A 19,624-nucleotide genomic window follows, 5' to 3' on the forward strand; every position below is an offset into this window, starting at 1 on the left:
TAACACAAATAAAATATATCTCTTCATATAAACAAAATAAGGCTTTGTCTGTGCTCTTTCCGTTTAAAATTAGAAGCAGCCACTGCATTTTAATCTTGATCCAAACAAAGATGCTGCATACATGCAACATGAGCCGTTTTTAATCTAAATTAGATTCTATAATGTCGAAATTTGAAGCAAAAATAGAGTGGTTTGACTTCAGTTTTGTGAAACTATACATACAAAAATATATGCATGAAACCGAAACAGCAGACGAGGTGAATGAGACGCAGATACACTCTCTGCCAGCAGGTGGCGCTTAAAGCGTTTCCTTGGTTTCGGCTGTAAACAAAGCAAAGCAACGCTGCATTATAAAAAGAAAAAATACCATCTAAACTTTTCTAAAGACTGTAAGTTCCCTTCAGACATGCATTCATATAAACTCCTAACTCTAAATAAATCGCGATTTGTTTAGCATCTCAACCGATTTGAATCGTCACATATTTGAATCGATTTTCAACCGGCTCGCGGTTAATCGTTACTTCCCTATTGAGATCAATATGCTAAATAGTACTGCATTCTTATTTTCATCGCTTATGGACTGTTGTATAAGAAAGAAACTCATTGTGACAACCTAGGTTTCACTGATTTGTCTATATACTATTATAGCTAAATAAGGATGTTATTAACCAGAAAGGCATTGTTATTGTACATAACAACTCCATAGACAATGCTCTTTGGGAAAAGTGACTTTCTCCCCTGCTTTTTATATACATGCATTTAAATACCATGCTAGGTGACTATAGTAATCGATTAACATGGTATATATTAAAGTACCATAGTATTACCATCTGATGCCGTTTTATTTTACCTTTTTTTTTTTTTTTGGACATGGTACTTTTGAATACCTTGGTACATGAGTATGGAAATCATTCATTAATGTAAGAACTGCACTATATTGGAAAAAAACTGGCTTTGCAATACGAAAAAGTACATGAATTTTCACCACATGACTTGAATAGCTACGTTTGAAAAGTATGAATCATTCTAGAGTTAGTGACGTGATTTTGTTGGGAAGTGAAAATTAAAAATAGTTTTATACTTGTGCTGCCAACATTTTCACTAGCCCTTGCACAATAAAATAAATGAATAAAATAGAATAGAAAGTAGGGGTCAAGCGATTATCGGTCTGGCTGATTATCGGCGCAGATATAAAAATTCTTAAAATGGTTATCGGTAATTTTCAAAACTGATTTGCCGATAAAATAATTTAAAGGCATTTAAAGAAAGTTTTTGTCAGAGCCCTTGTTATTCTTAATTTTGTCATTAATTTTCTTTTTTACATGAGATAATGGTTCAAAATATCGGTTATCGGTCTACTTGATCTGTAATAATCGTATCGGCATCGGCCCTGAAAAGCACATATCGGTCGACCCCTAACAGAAAGTTATGGTTGGCATTTTGACCCATTTCAATACCTCAGCAAAAACTACTAGCCTAACTAATACAGAGTTCAGACATTACCGAAGACACTCAGTAATAAAATAAGAACAAAGAAATAAATGACAAGCAATAGCACAAATTAAACAATGCAGCAAAGTGGTTTCAAACAGTGGTTTCAGTTTTTTCTGGTAGATCTAACAGTAGTATTGAGGTACAGAAATTGAATAATCGGATATAAATAACACCGCATAGTTCTCACTTTATAAATTTAATATAGAGTAATCCTTTTAAAAGCTATTCAGTCTTTTGCTGTTTTATTAACATTAATGACAGACAAGTGCAAGTCACAAGCCCTAATGCACAGATCTAATGTGTTGATCGATTTATACAAGGTTACTGGCCAGGATGGGTATTTTTGACATAATTTGTGTGTGTATTTGTCCATTCAAGCGCAAGAAGACACAAAAAAGAACTGTACCATGGTACTAGCATTTAATTTACCATGGTATCACGAGTTTTTGTAAATGAAGAGTATTACATGTTACCTGTTTAATTCAGAGTTCCAGACTATTTATAGAGTACCTTTTCACTCTTCCTCTTTCCCATCAGGCTCTTCTGCCTCTGGCTAATGTCTCCATGATTGACTACACATTAGAGTTCCTGACCTCTACTGGAGTGCAAGAGACGTTTGTCTTCTGCTGCTGGATGGCCAGCAAAATAAAGGAACACTTACGGTGAGACACTGTGACGTTTTTAATGACACTGTTGAATGACCGTGACTCTGATCACTCAGCATTTGCTGTCTTATTTCACAGGAAGTCCAAATGGTGTCGCCCCACATCTCCAAATGTGGTGCACGTCATCACCTCTGACCTGTACCGTTCCCTCGGGGATGTGTTGAGGGACGTGGACGCCAAAGCTCTCGTCCGCTCGGACTTTCTGCTGGTGTATGGGGACGTGGTGTCCAACATCGATATTTCCCAGGCTTTACAGGAACACAAGTGAGTGTCGCTCCTCCACAGACCCTGTCTAGATATAAAAGTTCCATAGTATAATTTAATATGTGACCCTGGACCACAAATTCAGGCATAAGGGTCAATTTCTCGAAATTGAGATTTATACATCACATGAAAGCTGAATAAATAAGCTTTCCATTGATGTATGGTTTGTTAGGATCGGACAATATTTGGCTGAGATACAACTATTTGAAAATCTGGAATCTGAGGGTGCAAAAAAATCAAAATATTGAGAAAATCGCTTTTAAAGTTGTCCAAATGAAGTTTTTAGCAATGCATATTACTAATCAAAATATAAGTTTTGATATATTTACGGTAGGAAATTTACAAAATATCTTCATGGAACATGATCTTTACTTAATATCCTAATGATTTTTGGCATAAAAGAAAAATCTATCATTTTGACCCATACAATGTATTTTTGGCTGTTGCTACAAATATACCCCAGCGACTTAAGACTGCTTTTGTGCTCCAGGGTCACATGTAGTTAAAACCATTTGTACTTTCCTGAAAGACAGCGGCGCAATATGGATAAGAACGTCTCGGTGATGACCATGATCTTCAAAGAGTCGCCTCCCGGTCACAAGACTCGCTGTGAAGACGATGACATTATAATAGCTATGGACGGCAAGAGCAAGCGCATTCTTCATTACCAGAGAGCACAGGCCTTAAAGAGACTTCACTTCCCTATGGTGAGATGTTTTACTAATATTTAGAGGTGCTCCAATTTGCTTTGCTTTCAATTTGCCAATTTCATAAACCAATCTCATACTGATGTAGGGGTGTGTGATATATATCGTCTGCGATAATATCGTAATTGTTGTTTTAACGATGTGCGATTTGACATCACACTCAGCAAAATATCGTCTAATTATCGTTATCGATAAAATCCCATAAAATATCGAGATATAATTTTTTGTCAATATCGCACACCCCTATACTGATGATGCAAAAACATCATCAAATGTTTTTGAAAGAAGTCTCTTCTGCTCACCAGGGCTGCATTTATTTAATCAAAAATACAGTAAAAACTGTAATACTGTAAATTAGTTTACTATTTAAAAAACCTTTTTACAATATTTATTCCTGTGATCAAAGCTGAATTTTCGGCATCATTCAGTGTCACATGATCCTTCAGAAATCATTCTAATATGCTGATTTTCTGCTCAAGAAACATTTCTGATTATTATCAATGTTGAAAGCAGTTGTGCTGCTTAATAATTTTGTATAAACTACAGGTTCTTTGATGTTCAAGAAGTACAAAAATAGTTTGTAACGGTTTAAATGGTTTTACAGTCACTTTATAAAAATGTAATGCATCTTTGCTAAATAAAAGTATTAATGTCTGAAAAAATCCTGAGCGGAGCATCCCTATAAGTAATGCTACATGAGGAAAAAGAAGGTACACTTACTAACATTGTGGCTGAATCACCTGCAGTTTGCTGTTTGCATTGAGAAATGGTAGCATTACTCCTCTTTTACTTTTGATCTTGTAATACTCATTCTCAATGGTGATTATTAACGATCAATGAAGTTTATTAATCAAATGAAGGGTATGGCAGTCATGCAAATCAGACAGTACAACAAATAAAACCATAATGTTTAGATGCTTTCCCAGTCAGCTCGACAAAGCAAATAAAAATCATAGCATTAAGTGATTATAATTGTTCTTTCTTTCCCACACAGAATATTTTCCATAGTGGAAGTGATGAGTTTGAAATTAGGTTTGATCTTCTGGATTGTCATATTAGCATCTGTTCTCCACAGGTGAGTGTTCATTTGTTTTACAGTTTGTTTAAACCATAAACATATTGCTTGATGAAAGGGAATGTTGTTTAAATGTAGGTTGCTGAGCTTTTCACAGACAACTTTGACTACCAGACCAAAAATGACTTTGTCCGTGGGCTTCTAGTCAATGAAGAGGTATGAGACACAGAATCATGCGACTTGCTCATTTATGAATTCGTATATTATCTGACACAGGGTTTTTTCACTAGATCCTGGGAAACCAGATCCATATGCATGTCACTAAAGATGGATATGGGGCTCGTGTGTCGAACCTCCTCATGTACGACACCGTCTCTTCCGACACGATCCGCCGCTGGGTCTATCCCATCACACCCGAGGCCAACTTTGCAGACCAGGAAGGCCAGAGCTGTACTCACTCTCGGCATAATGTGTACCGTGAGACAGGGGTCAGTCTGGGTCACGGCAGCCAGATGGAGGAAAATGTGCTTATTGGCCGAAATACAATGATTGGAGCAAACTGCACCATATCAAATACTGTGATTGGTGCAAACTGTGTCATCGGTACAGTATTTACAGTAACTGACTTGGTTTCGGTGCATGATATTGTAGGGCTGGGTGATAAACAATATCATATTGAGATTGCAATAAAATTAATGTTGATAATTTTAAGCTATGGACATTTCTACTCGATATGGATTAATCTAACAGCCGAGCACTCGGCTAATAAATGCAACAGCGGCCAGTCGGTGCATGTTCTGCGTGTCTCTGTGTGAATGAGTGCTGTAATTTCATCTACTACTCAAACTCAAACACGCAACACTTACTGTTTTCAATATATGAGGGCGAACACGTGAACTTCATCTCCAGAGCGGCTCTGAGAGTCACTTCAGCAGCTTTACACCCTTTCATTTGAGAAAAAACTACTGTTAAATACACACTGAAACTGAAAGATCAAAATAAGAATTCAGTTTAACTTGTGACAGAAATTACAGAAATCTATAGCTGTTCTATAATAAAATGTAATGTATTTCTTAAAGTAATAATAATATTATTGTTTTTGAGGAATATCATGCAACTAAGATATTTTTCATCCATGTTTTAATTGATATAGTTATTTTGTGCAGCATCTTATTTGGCAAAAAATTAAAATGCATTGTAATTATTTTTTAAAATTTGATTAGATTTTAATTATACTGTTAAAGTTCTATTAATTGATTTCATTAGACACAATTTTTGATGAATTTGATTTGTTTTAAAACATAAAACACATAGAGTCCAGACAAATTAAAATGCAAAAACACATTGTAGGGAAAAATAAAATGGATTTCATGGGGCTCTAAATTAAAAGCTTACTCTGTGGAGTTTAATTATGAACAAAAAAAGTTACGTTTACATTCCTTCTCAAGGTCTATCAGACTTGTGGAAAGCATTTCCTTCCTCATTTATGGTAAATTAACGGCATGATAAATATTGATATTGTATGATATGGGGGAAAAAAAACTATTGTGATGTTTTTAGCCATAACGCCCAGCCCTACTCTCCTGTATATTTTTGTATATATTCTTTATATGTTGGCACTTTTTAAAAAAATACTATGTGACCGTGTGAAAACTATTTGTTTGACATCCTGCTAACTGCTGTTTTGTCTACTTAGGAGACAATGTGACTCTGGATAGAGCTTACATATGGAACAGAGTCCACATAGCCGACGATGTGAAGGTCAAGCAGTCTGTTATCTGTGATAATGTGGAGGTGAAACACGGAGTTGTTTTGAATGAGCAGTGTGTGCTCGCCTACAATGTAAGACACCACAACACAGCCTCGAATTAAAGACAACCGTTTTTTTATTTGCTGTCTGAACTAGAGCTGCACGATTAATTGTTAAATGATCTCGATTCAAACACCCAAGTGATTTTATTCCTAAACGCTTCAGATAAAGATTGTATCAATTACATCATTATGCCAGTAGGTGGGGACAAGTGACTGTTAAAAATGTGTTTGAAGAGATTTGTTCAAAAACATTGACGGTGTGTCCAAAATTGTGTACTGTGTGAGTAGACACTACATTTGAATTTTAATTTACTTAACGACCGTTAAAAAAGTATGTTCTATCTAGTATGAATATGGGTAGTATGAATGAAATTCGGACGTACTACATCCGCCATTTTGTTACCGTCACATGACTTACCAGCGTCGGTTGCGTCGCTTCACTGCCATTCATAAATCCTCTCCTGTGGCCTCATGGGATGGTAAAGTGTCCATCTAATGCGCACTTCAGAATCCGGGAGGAAGAAGTTGGTCATCCGGGTACTTTTCGCCTACTGTTTTTCGAGGACTATGAATTCAGACATACTACTTGCCTCCCATACTGTTTTTCGCCTGCTATATAGTAGGGAGTTTTGTGATTTCGGACGCAGCGTGATTCATCCAGTAATGAAGCAATTGAAGTCTTTGAGTGAGTCATTGAATCATTCATTCAAGAGATTCTTTTAAAAAAAACACTGATTCATCCAGTAATGAAGCAAGTGACGTGTTTATGAGTGAGTCATTGAATCATTCATTCAAGAGATTCATAAAAAAAGCACTGATTCATCCAGTAATGAAGCAAGTGAAGTGTTTATGAGTGAGTCCTTGAATCATTCATTCAAGAGATTCATTAAAAAAAACACTGATTCATCCAGTAATGAAGCAAGTGAAGTGTTTATGAGTGAGTCATTGAATCATTCATTCAAGAGATTCTTTAAAAAAACACTGATTCATCCAGTAATGAAGCAAGTGAAGTGTTTATGAGTGAGTCATTGAATCATTCAATCAAGAGATTCTTTTAAAATCGCTAATTCATTCAGTAAGGAACAAGTGAAGTCCTTTATGAGTGAGTCATTGAATCATTCATTGAAACTGATTTTTTATTTTTTTTTAAAGCAATTAACATTTTGTCAGAACTTCTAGTAAAGTTGACTATTCAGAATTGTGATCTCTATTTTAAACAAAAAACGTGATTCTCAATTTCTCCAGATTCGTGCAGCTCTAGTCTCAACTAAACTGCTGCATTCTATATAATATTTAAACTTAATATATTTTTAAAATATATATTCAAATATATTTAAGACCTGAAAGTTATGACATGAAATGATAGTTTGGTCCCTAAATTGTTGATGATCAGAATAGAGGCATAATGAGATACTAGTTTATTTTACAGAAATTGAAAATGTTTTACTGTGTATCCAAATCACTTGCTAGTTGCCTTGTTTTCTAATCAAATGTTGAAATGCAGGTTGTGGTGGGTCCAGATATTACTCTTCCGGAAGGCACAGTTCTGTCCATGCACCATCCAGATGAAGAGGATGATGAAGATGATGATGAGTTCTTGAGCGATGACAATGATGTTGGCTACAGAAAAGACAAAACCAAACAGAAAGGTTCTTGCTCCTCTTATTTTCTTACATATGGACATAGTACAAGTTCAGTACAATACTATTAACTGTGACTCTGCTGTTGTAGTTTGTGGGTCGTAGATGTTGAAAATCTGATGGGATTATATTTGGTAACATTATTCTGTCCTTATCACGTTACATGTATTATACTACATTTTGGATGCCGTTCACAATGGCAAAGTGTCATTTTTAGCTCTTTTTTTGTTTTGTCAGTGTTTAACCCAGCAGAGGTTGGTTCAGAGGGAAAAGGATACAGATGGAAGACCAGCAGTCTTGAAGACACAGAGGAAGATGAGCTCGCTGAATGCATTTGGGGTGAGATGTCTGCCGTAAAATATTAGATTCAAGTTAGACTCAAAATATTGTCCTCATTTATTCACCCTTATGTTGTTCCAAACCTGTACGACTTTTTCTTTTCACAAAGGATTTGAAGGAATTGTTGCTCTATGCAGCTATAATGATTTGGTCTATACATTTGATCACAAGTATATGGGTTAAACTGACTCTATACCATAACTGCAGTTAACAGCCCTCTGGAGGGGAACATTATCAGCGAATAGCGACTTCAGGTTCAGTCAGTTCCTCACACAAAGCTAAAAAATAAGCTTCAGAAATCTTGGAAAACAGCTCACAAGTCTTATCAACCAGTTTTTATACCATGGAGGAAAGTTTTACAAGTCTGCAACAACTTATGGATGAATAAAAAAAATGACTTTTCAAATTTGGATGAAGTAATGCTTGAATATAATCCTCTTATCGCATTCAGGTCAGTTTGGACCTGGAAGCGGTACATAAAAATTTCTTGAAAAAAAAAAAACATTAGTTGGCATATGTATTAAGACTATCAAAACTTTGCATATGTATTAAGACCATCAAAATACACATCATTTATTTATTTATTCATTCAGATTTTTTAAGATAAATTTTTAGCATATATAACCATTTAAACTAAATTGTTCCATCTTTCTCATTCGGGTCAGTTTTGACCTAGTGAACTGTGGCTTTACACCTGAAAAGATTTTTTTTGTATCTCGCATACAATTTTATGATTTAATTTTGTTGGTAGATTTGAATATGCATGCAAAAAGACACTATAAACAGACAAAAGATGTAATATATAACAAATCAACTTTATCTAATGAACTAGAGCCCAAAGGGATGTGTGTAGAGCAAAAGTTCCAAAACCAAATAATCTAAATTTGAAAAAAGAGACCGAGAAGTCCACATTACACTCTACCTCCACTTATTGATGAAGCAAGTAATTGTTGTTTTGATGTTGTTTTGTTAGAAAAAGTATATGTAGGTTTCACAAATTTTGACTTTTTTTAGCAGCATGATTTGTAAGTTCAAAGGAATTTAATTAAATTCCCTTCATTCCAGTGGAGTTAATACTGGTAATTATCAGTTAATATGTTCTTAGAAATTTCATATAAAGATATGTTGAAATAAAGTGTCTCATGAATACTGAAAAAAAAAAAATCTCGCATCAATGGTTTTGCTGTAGTTCTTGTAAACTTCGAAATTTCACATCATTTCTCAGTTTAATAAAAAGTAGGGTAAATACAGTAATAATGTAGTAACACACAGTAACATTATTAACTTTGACATTTTTGCACATTTACTCATTAATAAGAAGCTACTGATCAGATACAATATGGTTTAAGCTGGAAAATATGAAGTTACGACTGTTTTATAAGTTCATGTTTCACCGGGTCAAAACTGACCCGGGAATGCGAAAGGTGTATACATGTTTTTTTGTTTTTTTTGGTAATGCAATTAAAGTTAAATAAACAGGCATTAATGGTGATATCATGTTTCCAGGCCTAGTGTTGAATGCCGACCCAGAAAGTGACAGTGAAAGTGAGGTCAGTGAGGGGTCACATGACCTGGGAAGCCACCCGGCATCACCTGAACTGGATGATGTCAAAGGTGAGAAGTGTAAAGTGTTGCGTCCATATATCTGACATAAATATTAAGCAGGGCTCAATTTACCCTTTCTAATATTACTTGGATCTCCCAGGTTTATTCTAACTGTTCTTTCCCCTCAGTGTTTCAGAATGAGGTTCATGGTACGTTACAGAGAGGGTTGGATGAGAACATAAGTTGTGACAATCTGGTTCTTGAGATCAACTCACTCAAGTAAGTTACAATTACATACATAGTTCCAGTTCTGTCATGACAACTCTCGGAGAGTTTAGCATGGTGATATACATGGCAGTGTTAATGGGTTTGGTCTTGGCGGAATTGATCTGCTACGCTGTTGCCGAGCAAGTACAGAGACTTACAACTGCCCAAACATCCACAGACATGCTGCTGTGAGCATGAAAGAAATACTGCTGCTGCACATATAAAACATGAAATAACCTCCATATATAACATGCATGAAATTACCCATAGCAGATCTATACAGGTGGAGCTGGGGAAGGTGGAGGGTTTCTGAAGTGCTACAGCAACCACTAACCGAGTATTTGAATGTTGAGCAGCAAGCTCATTGGCTGCTGATGCGGAACAAAACCAATCAGCTGCGCCATGTGAATGATGATGTCTGATTATGTCCGAGTTGGAACCTATTGGACTGCGCCATCTAGAGTTTCATGATAGAACTTTGGATTTATTTAAACATTCCAGTTATTAGAATGATTCGCCTGAAAATGAAGAGATTACTTACCTCTTGTTGCAAGTCCATATACTGCTATTTTCTCTGACACGTAAGAATATGCTTTGCAAAATGTTCACAGAGCTCTTTTCCAACAACAGTTCATAGTGACCTCAGCTGTTGAGCTACAAAAAATAAAGAAAAACATGTGAACTACCTTCCAGTTTTTCAGATGCCATATGATAAACAGACCAAACATTGCATGGATGTTGATGGCCAAATGACATTGCTTTTGCTATTTGTCGGTGTGCTGATTTGATCCTGAAAAATTAAGAATGAGATTTGACAGTTCGAGGGAAAGACTTTAAGTAAATGGAGGATTTTTCTATCCCTCACACAAAATGTTTATAGCTTCACAAAAGTCATACTACTTGTATGATAAGGTGTCTTTTCTCAGGTACGCCTACAACATTTCTCTGAAGGAGGTTATGCAGATCTTGATTCGAGTTGTGCTTGAGTTTCCTTTCCACCAGCAGGGGGCTCAGATAAGCACAGCTCAGTATTCATCACACCTGCTGCCTGTGAGTATGACTGCTCCATATGTTCAGGGATTAAGCAAAGAAAAAAAAAAAACTGTTTTCAAGGATTACACCGTTTATCAGACCAATACACTTTTTAGAAGCATGTTTATTTTTTTTATAAATCTTGGAACGGAAAACAATGTTTTAAGTAAACCTCTTAAAGGGATAGTTCACCCAAAAATTTAATTCTGTCATCATTCACTTAACCTTTTGAGTGTTATTCCAAACCTGTATGAATTTCTTTCTTCTGTTGAGCATCAAAGAATATATTTTGAAGAATGCTGGTAACCAAACAGTTGCTGGTGGTACCCATTGACTTCTATTGTTTTTTTTTCCCTACTATAGAAGTCAATGGGGACCAGCAACAGTTTGGTGACCAACATTCTTCAAAATATATATTTTTTTGTGCTCAACAGAAGAAATAAACTCTTACATATTTGGAACAACTTGAGGGAGAAATCATCACAGAATTTTCATTTTAGGGTGAACTATCGCTTAAACACTTAAAGAACAAAAAGTGCAATTCTTGTGCAAAAGGCTCTATATAAGTCTCCTGATAATCATTTCAGCCATTATCATTGATTATTGCCCTTGATATTGTAAATTTATATATATATCATTTTTTTTGTGTGTGTGTGCGTGTCTGGGGAAAAGGCTTACCACAAAAGCTACACAAACAAGGTTGAGGGTCGCTTCTGAATTAGTTCATTGCATTTTTACACATTACAGAATAAAGACTTCACATTGGTTACCTTAGCAGCATTTCAAACAAAAACTCCCATTATCATCAATGAAGCTGTCTACACTGCAGAATCGATCTCTTGCTTGCATTTTTGATTATGATAATAGAATTCGCAAGAGTGCAGAATTCAGTTAGAGTTTTCAGCGGTGACTCTGATTGGCCATTGCATTCATACACTCAACAGAAACGTGTATGATTGGTTGTAATGCTCAACGCTGCATAAAAATAAATCTTTGATGCAACATGAGCAGATCTAAATGTAATGCCACAATAAATACTTTATTTTACTTTACTTTAAGTCCTATTCAATTTAGGTTAATTGTGCAGAGCATTTTATTTGCCCCCTTATCTTGAATTTGGGGGCATTTTTGTTCATTTTGGTGGTGTTTTTACCTTAAGCCCCTGCTAATTGATCTCATACATGGCCTCTCTGCAATCATAGCGACAGAGAACTTTAATCCATGGATATGTATAAGTCTGATGCTTCACCTGAACATTGTTTTCAGCATTTGAACAGTTTTCAGAATCTAAAACTAATTGATTCTGCTATTTGAAGCTGCTTTGACACAGTCTGTATTGATTAAATCTTTCTAGAAATAAAGGTGACTTGACTATTTGACTACAGCAGGAGATACTGAGAACAGTCCCTGTATTTTTCCTCAGTTGTTGAAGAAGTGGGCGCCAGTCTTTAAGAACTATGTGAAGAGACCTCAAGACCAACTGGACTGTCTTGCTTCCATGGAGGAGGTTTTCCTTGAACGTGAAACTCATTGGGCAGCTTTGGTCAAAGTGAGCCATCTCTTTTTCTGCAGTGATCAAAAACACACATTCTCTTGCTGATTGTACGTGATGTCTGTCCACTTCAGGTGCTGATGAGTATGTACCAGCTGGAGATCTTGGAGGAGGAAGGCATCATGCACTGGTTCAATCAGGGCTCCACCACAGACAAGAGCCAACAGCTCCGCAGAAATCAAGGGGTGCGAAGGTTTAAATGATGTCAAATGAAGCCTGTAGCTACATTTACACTCGATTTTTAATTCTGAACATTGCTGTCAAATTGCAAGCTGTCTTTACGGGGCTGTCAGTGGTGTGTGTGAATGCAAGCGCAGAACATGGTAAAGGTGTGAATCATCAAAATCACACCATGCCAGAAGAGTTACCAGAGCAAGTTTTCTAGGAAATGACTGGAGTGTGTGTGAAAGAGGACTGTGTTAACTTGGAGTTCTTCTATCCTGTCTGTCCGCAGCTCTTGAAGTTCATTCAGTGGCTACAGGAGGCTGAGGAGTCTTCAGAAGGAGATGAATGAACATAAACCATCATGTGTGTGACTTAACACACTTTGGATGGTCATTTATACACTTTACAAACCAGAAAAAACACCAATGTTTGTGGAATGGTTTGATGGTCCTGACAAATGGAAACATATAAAGGTGTGGAAATGGATATTTATTCTTAGTTTTTTTTTTTTTTTTTCTTGATTTATGTTATTATATGCTACGGGTATTAATGTTATATTAAAACTAAACTTAAAACAATGGGGAAAACCCTTAAGTTTACCCGTAGAAAGAAAAAAAACTAATCTTAAGCACGCAGAATAACATAAGCGGACTTTGAAAGATTTGGTAATTGTGGAATCCATCATTGTAATCGCGATTAGAAATTCCATTAATTGAAGAAACATGTAAGCTTAGCATGTTCCCTAAATATCTGCAAGCAAATGATATTATGCTTTTTAAAAAATTACATACAGAACCTTCAATTTACCATCATGTTCCAAATGTGCATTTCTCATACGGAACACAAAAATTATATTTTGAAGAACAAACAACATTGGACCCCACTGGCTTTAATTTCATAGATAAGGAAAATAAATTTTTCAAAATAACATACAGACCCATTTGATAAAAAAATTATATAGGATACTTGGTTATCACCGTCTGAAATATTCTTTGTGAAACTTGATAAAGTCCACAACAGAATTACAGTGATTGAAGTCAACATGAACAACCATGAGTTATGAATGGCTTTAAATATCGGTGAATCAGTCAAGCAAGAAGGGAGCTGATATTATTTTGGATTCATATGTAAGGAAATGCAGATATAAAGATTGTTTGGATCACTTACAGTGCACAAGCCTTGAAAAATATTTCCATGATTTTGAATGTCATAAGTTTCATAATTACAATAATCAAAAACTATGACCCAGTCAGCTAGTTCTTTTTATCCTGATTAAGAGCACCATGGATGAAACCGGCTACGAGTGTAAACGCTGTTATTCCGAACAGCGCCATCAAGCCTTTCCACATGTTAGCGCTGTTCTCGTGACGCTGTATGAAGCTCTTGTAATCACTGGGGATCAGGACGTAGCTGCGGCCGTCTCTGGGTGGCTGTAACCTCATGATCTTATCCTGCTCCAGAACCAGCTCCCCGAATGCGGTGAGGGCCGATCCCACACGCAGCAGCTCCTCTCGCTCCTCTCGCTCCACAGGCTTCTCCCCGCTCAGCTCTCGCACGACAGCGTCCATCAGCCCCTCTTTGGCTTGTCTGAGCCGCTTGTGCACCTGCTCCAGGTAATCGCCGCTCGCCTCCAGAGGAGAATCCACGCGCACCGAGACCTCGCTGATGTATGAGCCGGGCTGAACCTTGCAAGCTGAAGGGCACGGTGTTGGTGGTCTGCTGCTCGTTTACTTTTTTGGAGACCCTGTGTGGATGTTTTTTCATACTTTATCATAAAATCTGAAACTTGTTTTCACAGAGATAATGAAGCATGTAAAATTTAAATATAAAATAGATAGCTCTGGTGCTGGATGCCGATTAGTCAATATTGTGCTAAAATGAGTATAAAGCACAACAGTCGCGATCCGGAAGTAAAAACTCAATTTTCTCTAAAGGGAAATAGATTTTTAACAGTAAGGGGCCGTTCACACAGAATGCGTCTTTGTGTCTAAAAGTGTGAAAAGCCGCGCTCAGGAGTGGTTTTAAAACAAAAAGTTGAAAGTGACACGGCGTCTTAAAAACGTGGCACTCATGTGCGAGACGCTGCAAAAGACGCCAGACTTAAGCACAACAGTCTCATACACGTCCGTCTAGCACGTGTTTACTACGGTTGCAAAAAGGTGGAAAATTTCCAGTAAATTTCAGAAACATTCCAGAAATTTTGGAAACTTTCCAGGATTTTCTGGCATATTTCAGGGATTTTTGGAAAGTTACCCGGAAATTTTCCACCCCTTTGCAACCCTAGTGTTTACATAGAAAAAAAACAATGGAAAACCGTGTTCTATATGAACGGCCCCCTAACTGACAATTTTAAGGACAGACTTGATGTGAGCTCTGTGGTTGTTAATCGATGGTATATTTTTTGTTGAAGCCATCTTTTTGCATTAATTCAACTTATTAAAATAATCGTGTTTAATAGTGGAATTAGTGGTGAAAAAAACTACAAAGTTCAGTGCACCAAATAAAGCAATAAGCCCCGCGAAGCCATGGTTTACAGTGAATTTGCTGTTATAAATTAACTAAACCACGGCTTCACGGGGCTTATTACTTTTATAAAACGGTTATTCCGTAGTAAGGTTTCACAAAATAAAACAGAGCAAATAAAGTGTAATGATATAAATAAAAACAGTATTCTTTCACCAAGCAATGTAGTTCCTCAGAAACAGTTGTGGTTGCAACAAAGTGGTTGCCGAGCAACACACAGAAGTAAACAAAGGTGTATGTTTGTAGAGTAATTTACAACAGCTTCGAGCGTGGCTCAGCCAATCAGAATCAAGGACCGGAACTCTCCGTTTTATAATGAAATATTTAGCTCCACTCCCATGAAGCACCGGCGCGAGTGATGTAATCGAGTTGGTCAATTACAGTATATAGTTTCTATAGATACAATGGTTTCACTTTAGTATAGAGACCGATTCTCACTATTAACTAGTTGCTTATTAGAATGCCTATTATTAACATATTGGCTGTTTATTAGTACTTATAAAGCATTTATTCTGCATGACCATATTCTAGATCCCTAATCCTACCCAATACCTAAACTTAACAAGTACCTTACTAACTATTAATAAACAGCAAATTAGGAGTTTATTGAGGCAAAAGTCGTAGATAATAGTTTGTTAATAGCGAGAACTGGACCTTAAAATAAAGTGTGACCGATACAATCAACCATTTTAAATGGATAGTTTTATATTTCTCCATTTTTAATTAGATTGTCATTCACAATGGTTCATGGGATTGCAGTTATTTCCCTGACTAAAGCTGTAAAATACACAATCTAATACCACTGGCTTTTCGCTTCAAATCAATGTTTGTAATGTTGATTCACCTCATAGTTTGGTTCATGGATTTTAAAGCTTTAACAAAAGGCTTTTTTTATAACTCCCTATGGGAAAAATACTTCCGGAAACAACACCTCTGAAAAAGTATGCAGGCACTAATGCACTCTACAGGAACAACTATAGTATTGAGAGACCAACTGTATGCCAGGAACTATATCTTCTAGAGCAGAGGTGGCCAAAAATTGATTGAAGGCTGAGGTCTAAAAGTAAATGTTGCATTATTTCCAACTATATCATAATTAAATGCAAAAATAAAAAAAATGATAAATTAGAAATTGTAATTAAATTGATTTCATTTAAAAAGATATGTTTTTTCCTATCCTATTGCCTAAACAAGCCAAATGATTGGCAGTGAAGCATTTACCAGGTTTTTAGAACAGAGTTCCAGTATTTCCAGTGCTCGTGCACGGTTATCTTTTGGATGACACCATGACAGCGTGGAACGAACTGGCTGGAAATGGGCTCTCCGGTGGCCTGCACCAATCCTGAAATGGAGGGAAAATAAGGATGCATCAATTAAGACTTCTCAAAGTAGGAGGTGTTATTGAGCATTTTATTTACCTTCTACAGCAACATAATGAAGTCTCTTGTTGGACGACGCATTGAGAATCCTGAGCAGGTGATGGTCTGGTTGAAAGTTTGGTATCTCCTGTGAAGTGGAGGAAACGTAAAAAGCAGCTCTTTGGATGTGCCCACTTTTATAAAACTATCTATCTATCTGAATCTATTACTTACAGTAAACTTTCATATGACAGTCATTCTATATTTTAGGGTACATTTTACATCAGGAAAAACAAAAACAATCTGCTTTCTCAATAAAACAACTACTGGTTTCAGTTTTATATATTTTATCTGCTAGTTGCCAAGCTTAATCATTAAATACCATTTTGATATTACAAAGAAAAAGACGTTTTTCCTGGTGTTGAGTTTGTCAACTGTTACGGACAAGCTGTATGGGTTTACAAGTAACATAATTGACAATTTCACCATTTTGACTCATGATTTCAATGGCAGGCTTCGTCTGGCCAACCAAATGTTATTTTCTTGATCAGGTTAACCTCAAATTGTAATATTTATTTGAATTGAAGTCATTAAAATATTGCAAAGCACACAATCAGCCCAACATAGTAGACGGGCAATTAATATACTCCTTGACAAAAGGTCACTGGACATCAAATATAGAAAAAATGAAGAGGAAGTTTACCATAATGTGTTCAAAATATCCACCACACGAGAGAATGAATGAAATCACATGATGCTGGTCACATGGTTTTGTCAAACCATTTTTTTAGTTTTCAGGGGGTGTTTTGTTAGTAACAGTTGACAGTTTAAACTCAATCAATTTTTCTAAGGTATTTACATTGTAGAAATTAATGTAGATAAGCTTTTTTTATTCATTATTTTGAATTCAAGCCTCATGGGTTTAAAAAGCGAGCATTGCAAAAACTCATTTAAGGAACTTAAAGACAACTGAAAAACAGGGTTCCTACACATTTTCCATTTCAAAATGGACTCAAATTTCCAAAACTCTCAGTAGATTTTCAGACCATATTTAACAGACGGTTCATACAACATTATTTTTAGCTTCATATTTGGTATATAGTACAGTCATCTGTAAATATTTTTTCTCAGGGGTTTTTTTCATTGATTTTCCCGAAGTGACAACATACAGAGCCCCTAAAATAATATATATATATACACACATATATACATACATGCAGACTTTTACATGCCCTCAAGAAACTATTCATATGCGCACGGGAATTTTTTGCGTGCTTGCGCATTACAATTTCTAGTCTTACGTACTAGAACCCATTTCCTTTGTGCATCACTGCCATTTTACTATGAAGAAAACGAGAGCATGGATGCACATGAATTAACAGATCTATTTGCTCAAAATTTGGCTTTCCTTATGGTAGGACCTCTAATGTCAAGGCCCACGGTCCGATTTAACGCATCCTCTGTGGCAGCTGAGAAACCATGGCACGAAACTGGCTGACGGCACAATACGGCTGTGTGCATTGTCCTATTTGCCAAGTTCAATGGTCTACAAAAAAGGCTGTATGTGACAGTATGTCATATTTCAAGGCCTTAGGTCTGCTTTAACGCATAGCCTACTCTGTGGCAGCCAAGAAACCACACCGTGAAACGGGCTGATGGTGCAATAGATGGATCAGTGTGCACTGTCCTATATGCTCAGTTTAATGGTTTCTCATGCACACATGAAAGTCTGTATATTTTTTATTTTTGCAAAGGTCCTTTTAGAGGCTCTGTAATATGGTACTAATAATATCCTGCGAAGAAACCTACAATATAACCTGTATTTTTGCATAATGCAATAATTTAGCATAATTATTCAGTCGAATTTGACAGTCACCAAAGAATCAGTAAACCGCAGCCATGAAAACACTTCTTGCATGATACATTTATTTTAATTTATAGAAAACTAAATAGGGGCAACAGCCTGGAAATGCAAATATTTTTCCATACTCTGCTTTCTTTTTTCTCCATGCTTTTCCAAACTGCATAGGAACCCTGTTAAAATACATACATGAGATTATAGTACGAATTCTTTTGATGGATAAAAATATGTTTCTGAAGAAATCTGTTAGAAAAAATATAATTATCAATGGGCATGAAATGTACACTAGATATGATCTGACCCAGTATCAATGATGATGTTATATGAATTATAACTTGTGGGTTTGATTCCACAATCAGCTCAGATGGACCAGAAAAACCACTACTGAACCTTCAGCTTCTGGATTTCTTGTCTTTTATCTGAATATAGTTTATAAAACAGGCCAGAGAAGGCGAAGCAGGATCATGCACATATGACGGCCAGTGGGTTGAGGAGATGGTCACTCATTTCTGCTCTGGACGAAGAGAGAAACATGTAAAGCCTGTCAGAAAAGTTTAGCTGTAAAGCACAGTAAACATGGTAAACCGTACCTACCAGTCTCAGTAAAATCAATAGCAGTGGGGCTGGCAAAAATGTATTGATTAATGTAGCAAGCTCTATTCACAGGAGTTTTCGTGGTTTTTAAAATATGTTATGCTCATGCAATTAAGTAAAGTTTGTTAATGACAATTTAAAACTGTAATAATAATAATTATTATTATTATTTAAAACTGTAGATCAAACTAAGGTCATAAATCCACATCCTATCCAGCTAGTTCAGTTTTGTTAAGCATAATCTAGTGTCGTTTCCATTGTGTTCCACGTCTTCATGTTTCTGAACAGATATCGTTAAATGTATACAACAAAATATCTAACTCACAATGTGTCGTGTTGACAAAATGTCGCGAAACTACACATTAGCAAGCGGCGAGTTAAAAGGCTAAACAGCACGAAATAAATATGAATCTCAGAGAAAGCAAACCTTGTCAGAGCAGTTTTATGTACGATAAACCAGGAAACCACGGCTATACAGGCCGTTTACTATGATCACTAGTCTGATTATACAACATTTATATTATGTATTAGATTCACTGCAGCTTTAAGAATAAGCTCAGCTGAACGGTTCTCAGCTATAGGATTGTCTTTCTCACCTGAAGCTTATTAAACACACATCAATCCGCCATCATTTGAGCTGCAGTGTGCATGTGTGTCCTCAGGAGGGCTGTGATGAAGTCAAGGACAACAAGGGGTAAACTCACTCCACTCGCAATATAAAATAAATCTCTTTTATCCACCTTATTTTTCAACGTGGAAGTAAGCCGTTTTCTGTGAATGTGCAAGACTTC

General features: G+C 36.3%; 1 protein-coding gene and 1 pseudogene across 1 annotated transcript in view; one reads left to right on the forward strand and one right to left on the reverse strand.

Moving 5' to 3' along the window:
• Positions 1-12,998, forward strand: part of eif2b5 (eukaryotic translation initiation factor 2B, subunit 5 epsilon) — a 14,591-nt gene extending 1,593 nt beyond the window's left edge. The window contains exons 2-16 of the mRNA XM_016516720.1: positions 2,032-2,156; positions 2,238-2,423; positions 2,953-3,130; positions 4,125-4,205; positions 4,284-4,361; positions 4,436-4,748; positions 5,842-5,987; positions 7,462-7,606; positions 7,835-7,936; positions 9,443-9,550; positions 9,670-9,760; positions 10,675-10,798; positions 12,204-12,329; positions 12,407-12,517; positions 12,787-12,998. Coding sequence (XP_016372206.1) covers positions 2,032-2,156; positions 2,238-2,423; positions 2,953-3,130; positions 4,125-4,205; positions 4,284-4,361; positions 4,436-4,748; positions 5,842-5,987; positions 7,462-7,606; positions 7,835-7,936; positions 9,443-9,550; positions 9,670-9,760; positions 10,675-10,798; positions 12,204-12,329; positions 12,407-12,517; positions 12,787-12,846 — 1,974 coding nt within the window. The 3' untranslated portion in view covers positions 12,847-12,998. The remainder of the gene's footprint in view (positions 1-2,031; positions 2,157-2,237; positions 2,424-2,952; positions 3,131-4,124; positions 4,206-4,283; positions 4,362-4,435; positions 4,749-5,841; positions 5,988-7,461; positions 7,607-7,834; positions 7,937-9,442; positions 9,551-9,669; positions 9,761-10,674; positions 10,799-12,203; positions 12,330-12,406; positions 12,518-12,786) is intronic.
• A 31-nt stretch (positions 12,999-13,029) lies between these two features.
• On the reverse strand, positions 13,030-19,423 carry LOC107711698 (mitochondrial ubiquitin ligase activator of nfkb 1-A-like; annotated as a pseudogene).
• Positions 19,424-19,624: the final 201 nt, after the last annotated feature.

This window comes from Sinocyclocheilus rhinocerous, unplaced genomic scaffold (genome assembly GCF_001515625.1).
Source record: "Sinocyclocheilus rhinocerous isolate Xijiao unplaced genomic scaffold, SAMN03320098_v1.1 scaffold807, whole genome shotgun sequence".
In the NCBI taxonomy this organism is placed as follows: Eukaryota; Metazoa; Chordata; class Actinopteri; order Cypriniformes; family Cyprinidae; genus Sinocyclocheilus; species Sinocyclocheilus rhinocerous.